The sequence below is a fragment of the Mastomys coucha genome, unplaced genomic scaffold (genome assembly GCF_008632895.1).
Source record: "Mastomys coucha isolate ucsf_1 unplaced genomic scaffold, UCSF_Mcou_1 pScaffold5, whole genome shotgun sequence".
In the NCBI taxonomy this organism is placed as follows: domain Eukaryota; kingdom Metazoa; phylum Chordata; class Mammalia; order Rodentia; family Muridae; genus Mastomys; species Mastomys coucha.
Window position 1 is genome coordinate 72,644,950 of NW_022196911.1, and position 7,143 is coordinate 72,652,092.

The window sequence follows — 7,143 nt, forward strand, 5'->3', positions numbered from 1 at the left end:
GGAAACACTTACTAGAGAGCCCTTTGGGGAGGGTTGTTTCTTCTTTCTTTCTTTTTTAGTTTTTTAGGAGGGGTGCATGTACATGCATTTGTGCATTTTTTCTTTGTGTCTCTGTCTGTGTATTGTTTGCTTTGCTTTGTTATTTTTGAGTCAGGGGTCTCATGTAGCCCAGGCTGGCCTTGAACTCCCATGTAGCAAAGCTGGCTTTGAAGTCTTGATCCTCTTGCTTCCACCTCCCAACTGCTGCTCTTGTAAGAGTGTGCCTCCACACCTGGCTTTAGAGCACCTTCTTGGAAGAAACATCTATGTCTTCTCTCTTACTCTTGGTCCTGTGTAGGAATTAATACCACTAGGTTTACATAAGTAGAAGAAGGTGGCTGAGGTATCTGAAATAGGGGGTACCAGCTGCATCTTGTGGGTGGTGGATGCTCTTTCCTGCAAATCCTCTGATGTGCATACAGTGCTCCTGGTCGGTGTATGCTTACAAATGCTTGTGCTTGTTCCTTCCCTAGCTCAGTAACAATGCTTTGTTTTTAACACACACTATTAGTCTCTCATTTGCACTTTTTTTTCTTTAGACTGCAAGTGGTTTAAGATGAGTATTTGCCCTCATGAGTTTGTTGAAGGTGTGGTCCTGAAGAACTTGTGTGGACCTTACAGAGCCTGAGATTCAGGTTAATCTCTCCAATAAGAAGAGCCAGGTTGCTAATCTGGGCACCGTGCTGGGAAATGTGTGACACTTGCTGTCTCAGTGTTCTGGTATTATACATTCCTGTTCAGAAAAGCAAGGGCTGTATGATCACCCAGTGTCACCTGCAAATGAGTGGCTGGCTGCTAGCCATGGTGAAATGCCCTTAGCAGCTTAGCTGGTTGCTATCAGAGTGTGTGAGAGTGGGAGCAGCCAGGGAAGCTAGGGGTGTGGGTGAGATGAGGTTGGGGCTGCTGTGCTTGCTGTACTGCCATAGAGATGAGTCCTCCAGGGGATGAAGATGAACCAGGTGCTTTCCATGGACCTGCTGGGATGCAAGTCAGCACCCAGCATCACAGAGGCAGCTGCATGTGGGCCAGCCCAGGGCCTGCAGAGCTGTAGGTCCTCTCTGGAGCCAGGCACATCAGTTACTCTGAACCCCCTTTTTGTAGTTGGTGAAAACACAGCAGTGTCTATCCTGTCTGCTTCACAGATTGCTAGTGAAACTGGAACTCACATGAGTTAGTGAGCAATGCTGGAAACTTGTTTTGTAGGAGACCCTTCTGCAGCAGCAGGAAGCTCTCCTTTTTGCCTCCCCTCGGAACTCAGAAGTGTTTCTTTCTCCTTCCCAGGTTACCTGTGCATGACTGATGAGTGGTTCTCTGAGTATGTCTACGAGGTGGTGGTGGACCAGAAGTATGTCCCAGAAGAGGTGCTGGCTGTGCTAGAGCAGGAGCCCATTGTCCTGCCGGCATGGGACCCCATGGGGGCTTTGGCTGAATGAGTGAGTGGACTGCCTCCAGCTCTCTCCTCCACCCATGGGATCGGATGTAGCTGCCAAGGACAGATCCAGGGACTGAAACCAAAGTTACATGGGTGGCTGTTCCCACAGGATACAGCCAAACTCTTGGGTTTTCAGTCTCCTCCAAGAACCTCTTTGAGAAAAATGCTTTATGCTGAAACAAAATATTCATAAAGGAAAAAATAAAGGGGAAGGATCGGGGTATCCTGTTGCTCTCCTCATCTCTGACGGCTCAGGATCTCTTAGCATTTTAATTGGATGTCGATGTCCACTGTCATGGTCTTTGTGTTTGTAGTAAGACAGAGTAAGATGAGCAGCTGAGGTGTGTGGAGAATAAACAGTCCTGGGCTCCTTATTCCTAGAGTAGATTAGGGGAGGGTTAGCTAGGATTTGAACTCTCAACACTGCATGCTGCCTCACAGGTCACTGTCCTTCCTACCTGGCAGTCGCTGAATTCAACTTCCGAAGAGTAGTTTCATGTGACTCTCGGGAAGAGAAGGTTGATCGGGTCTGACATGATTCCTTCTCTTCCTGCTCTGAACTGTGGGTCTCACTTGGGCCAGGTTAAACACGGTTAGAGTAAACCTTGTCAGGGGCTCAGCTGTAATCACGAGGGGCACCCCACTGAATGCTTTCATGTCTGTCTCTGCGTTGGGGGTTGGGTGGGGAGAGAAAGTGACGCTCATTCTTTCTGATAACTTGATGGTGCTGAGAAGCTTTTGAATAAAATACTTTGCTAAATGAGAACAAGCCAGCGTATTTGATCTATAAACTAAGAAGTGTTTATTTAGCTACAAACGGGAGCAGCCAAGTGGTTGAGACTCTTCAAAGTGAAGAACAAGAATCAGAGCTCAGGATTTTCCTCCTTCAGCTGCTCTGCAGAACATGATCCCAGCCTGGGCCTGCCCACCCTCACCACCCTCATGGCTTCTGCAGAGGCCCTTCATGCTTCAACTCTGAGGGCCCTGCCCCTGCCATCCAACACTGCTTCATCATCTCACCCAGACCCAGTGTCTCCAAGGTGGGGTCTCTGGTGCTCTCACCATAGAAGGGGCTAAGGAGCATGGGTAGACAGACTGCATCTCTGTTTTGTTGAGCACTAAGCAGAGCTCCTGTTTAGCATTTACACCAGTGTCTGTGCCCAGATTTTTCTGGCTCCCCAGAATTCTTCTCAACCCTAGCAGGAGATGTTGTTTGTCGTGACACTTCCCAAGGTCAAATTAGATAAAGCCTTAGCCAGTGTGTTGATGGTATTCAAGTCATCCTATTCCAGGGTGATAATCCAGCTCTACACACGTGGAACCACAGACCTGAAAATATGGGTCAACTTCAGACTGAAGCCAAGGGAACCAATAGCTAACTTCTGATTTGTAACTACATTTAGCAAAAAGAGTTGGGGTGCTGTGAGAGGTGGGGTGTAATGGCTAAGTCAGAAGGATTGCCAAGAGTTCAAGGTCAGCCTAGGATACATAAGTTCCAGCCCAGCCCAGCCTGAAAGCAAGAGCCTGGTTCAAACAGAACAAACAAACAAACAAACAAAAAAAAGAGATGGCGAGAAAAGAAAAGCTAGCATCCTGTACTCAATAAAACTGCCTTTCAAGAAGATAAAGAGCGAGTCTCCTACTCTCCTCTCATCATGGTTACCACCAAAATGAAACCCTGTTGCCTTTAGAAACCCTAATAGAAGACAGTCAATGGATATGGTGAAGGAAAAGTGCTGAGGGTGAAGCCATTTTTAGAACCCCGGTAAATGGAGAGGCCCCAGCTTTTGTGCCCAAGTATCTTAGACTCCTACTGTGGTTACATAAACAGTAAGAACTGCTGAGGAGAACAGACTAGCCTGCTGCCTGGAAGAGACTCAGACCTGCCTGAAGGAGAGATTTTCTGACCTGTTGAGCTCTCTGCAAGTAGTGTAATGAAATCCAGGGTTCCTGCTTTTGGTGATGTAGCTGTCTTTGAATTGTCCCTGCCCCTTCCCTTTCCCTTTTACCTATACTCCTGTGAATAACTCTAATAAACTCATTGGTTTACCAGAAAAAAGAAGAAGAAGAAGGAGAAGGAGAAGGAGAAGGAGAAGAAGAAGAAGATAAAGAGCATTTTTAGGAAAAAAGAAAAAGAAAATTGAGTTTTCCCCGAAAGAAGGAAGTGATCCAATATGGGATCACAAACACAGAGCAAAGACTGTGGTAAATACACTGGTCATCTAAACAAAGCACAACTGGCCAAGTCAAGCTCAGAAGAAAACCCAGAGGTAGGTGGGTCTCTATGGGTTTGAGACCAGCCTGTTTTACATAGCTAGTTCTAGGCCAGCTACATAGGAAAATACTGTCTCAAAACAACAAACAACCCCCCACAAACAAACAACCCTAAAAGTAGCTGGATTGGGGGTCAGGAGGGACGTTGGAACTGAGCTATTGAAAGTCGTAGCGTTAGGGTAGAAGATAAATGGGCTAACTTTAGACAGTAATGCATTGTTAGTATCTATGCTAAAACATCTGGACTCCTAAGAAGTAAGAGATAAACAGTAAGACAAGGGATAGAGATGTCTGGGAAGACAAGGATAAACAGTAAGAAGACACAAAACTGTCCACAGAGGATAGGAGAAGGCCGGTGAGGTGGCACAGCTGAAAAAGGGGCCTGCTGGGCAAGTCTGACACCTGAGCTCAGTCCCCAGGACTCAAGGTGGAAGGAGAGGACGAACGGAAAGTCAGAATGGCATGTGCATGTCTGTTTACCAGTACACATTACACGACAGCCCTACACATACCACACAAATCAAATACCAAAATAAGATAAAGTACATGACCCAGTATGGCGGTGGCTTGTGACTTCAATCTCAGCACCTGGAGGTAGAGGCAGGAGGATCTCTGTGAGTTCAAGGACTGGTCTATAAATCGATTTCCAGAGCAGCCAGGGCTACCCAGTGAGACCTCTTTCAAAAGCAGCAGAAAGAGAAGTTCAGCTGACTACATCAGTAAGTTATAGCTTGTATAAGTGGATTAAATGGTCCTTTTAAGAATATTTAATTGCCTTTTGGGGGGGAAAGTGAGTTGTGTGTTGAGTATAAGAGAAGTGGATAACTTTGAGTATAAAAATGCATTGTCACTGGGCAGTAGTGGCGCATGTCTTTAATCCCAGCACTTGGGAAGCAGAGGCAGGCAGATTTCTGAGTTCAAGGCCAGCCTGGTCTACAGAGTGAGTTCCAGGACAGCCAGGGCTACACAGAGAAACCCTGTCTCAAAAAAAAAAAAAAAAAAAAAAAAAAAAAATGCATTGCCAGACATAGAGGTGCACACCTGTAATCGAAGCACTTGGGACGTGGAGGCAGGAGGACCCAGACTTCAGGGACATCCTCAGCTACATAGCCAGTTCCAATCTAGCCTGGGTATAGGAGGTCCTTTCTCAAAAGCTCTTTATCAGGTAGTATACTAACCAAAACAAGTCAGTGAAGCTACAAGCTGTAAAATGAGGCTGTTTAGGGTCAACCTTCAGTCCAACTCCAGAGTGTATTACTCATACAAGCTGCAGTGTGACTGCCTCCCTGGAGCTGGGTAACAGTAGCCCTGGAAAGGTGCTGAAACAAAAATTGTCAATAGAGATGGGCTCTCTGCATGGCTTTACTCAAATTTCCAGAAAAGTATTAAGACCTTAAGTTACTATGCTCCTAATTAATGTCTCAAAATACACGAAAAACTGAAAACTATATGAAAAAAAAACAAGCAATCCATATCATAATAGGAGTTTAACCAAGAGGTCAGACAGCGGAAAGTTGGTGAGTATAAAGATACAGTATTCAGTGTGTCAGCTTTGTTCGCAGGGTCATCTGAGGCTCCAGCAGCTCACAGCTGCACATGCGCTTTGAGCACATGTAGGGCTTCCTTAAAACTTAACCATTTTCTAGTATAGTCAATCTCAAATGTCACAGGGTTGCTTTTGTGGCCCACACTCCAACCACACAGCACTTAGGTGAGAAACCAAAATTAGACCAGTCTAATTGTATCCTGGGTTTAAAAATTAACTCATGGGCCCAAGAAGAGATTACACAGGAAATTTAACCTGAATTATAATTAATTATACAAATACATATCAAAAGGGATCAGAGGGATTAAGCCTAAAGGAAGAAATACTGGCAGAGGCTAAATAGATCCACAAAGCCAAGAGTTTATTTTAAAAGAAAGAACATTAACAAATGTTTTATAAGTGAGACTCACCAGGTATATATATATTAAAAGGATACCTGAATGGCTGTGGTAGCTGATGCCTATACTCCCGAAATCTTGGGAGACTGTAGAGGCAGCAGGATCAGGAATTCATGGTTGAGGTCCTCTGTGATTGTCTAGCAAGTTTGAGGCTAGTCTGTGCTACAGGAGACAGGCCGGTTCTGAGGGCTATTGGGCAGCCAGTCCAGCAGAAACAGCTCAATGACACTTCAAAAATTACCATGGAGAGCCGGGCAGTGGTGGCACACGCCTTTAATCCCAGCACTTGGGAGGCAGAGGCAGGTGGATTTCTGAGTTTGATGCCAGCCTGGTCTACAGAGTGAGTTCCAGGACAGCCAGGGCTACACAGAGAAACCCTGTCTCGAAAAACCAAAAAAAAAAAAAAATTACCATGGAGAGTGACAGGCAGACATCTGCCATTGACCTTTGGCCTCCACATGCACATGCACACACCTGCACATGACACAGTAAATAGACCGTCTTATGGCTTAAATAATTAATGTTTTAGTCTGGTATTACTGATAATAAAAGAACAAAAGCTATGTAAATTTCACCCACAAACATGGAAATAAAAAGTCCTTAGACAAACAATAAAGGCATTTTTCCCCCAACAAAAACAGGATTCAGATGAGCCATGGGGAGGTAGGTGCACACCTATATTCCCGGCAGTTGGGAGGATTGTCAAGAGTTCAAGGTTAGCCTGGCTAGAGTAAGAGCCTATAATCCAGCACTCTTGAAGAGGAGGCCAGCAGATCTCTGAGTTCAAGGCCAGCCTGGTTTACATAGTGAGTCTGCATAGTGAGACCCTAGAGCAAACCAACAAGATCCAGAAGGAAGAAGCAAAGAATGGCAGCCATGTCTTTGGGTGCCCGGAATGGAAGGTGAGGGTTTGCCCTACATTATCACCGGATGGCAAAGTTGGTGACTCTGGAAGGCTCCCAGCGCTGAATTCTCTTGTGAGTCATGCTGACTGTCAGAAACGGAGGCCTGATAATGGAAAGGACTTCCCATGTGATTGTAACATCTGTGGGTACTGGGGACTTTCCTCAAGTGCCTCCTGTGGGAGGGGAGCGCCTGCCTCACCATGACTTCAGTTAGTCATTTGTGGATTTTGTTTTTAAAGCGGTTCCAGATGAGCCCTCTTATATTTAGCGCATGTTCATAACTTCCATGCTTTTCATGGAGATGTTTCTTAGTCTCTTGGGCTTGTGGGACAAAGGTATTGAAATTAAGAAAAAACTGGCCAGGGTTTTCTGTGTTCTCTTTTAGACTCAAGTCTTTTCCACATTCCTACAGAGGGAAAGGAAGAGGGGAGGGAGTGGGCATTTGGTTCATACCAGCCTGAGGGAGGGTGCAGATGCTCTCCTTTGCTCACCCTTTTGCCTACCCCTGGCAGGACCCCTTATGCAGAAGCACAGCTGGAAGTGATCTGC

The 7,143-nt window shown here is 45.7% G+C and overlaps 1 protein-coding gene across 1 annotated transcript in view; it reads left to right on the forward strand.

Annotated features, from left to right (window-relative positions):
* Positions 1-2,237, forward strand: part of Blmh (bleomycin hydrolase) — a 43,107-nt gene extending 40,870 nt beyond the window's left edge. The window contains exon 12 of the mRNA XM_031351492.1: positions 1,321-2,237. Coding sequence (XP_031207352.1) covers positions 1,321-1,472 — 152 coding nt within the window. The 3' untranslated portion in view covers positions 1,473-2,237. The remainder of the gene's footprint in view (positions 1-1,320) is intronic.
* Positions 2,238-7,143: the final 4,906 nt, after the last annotated feature.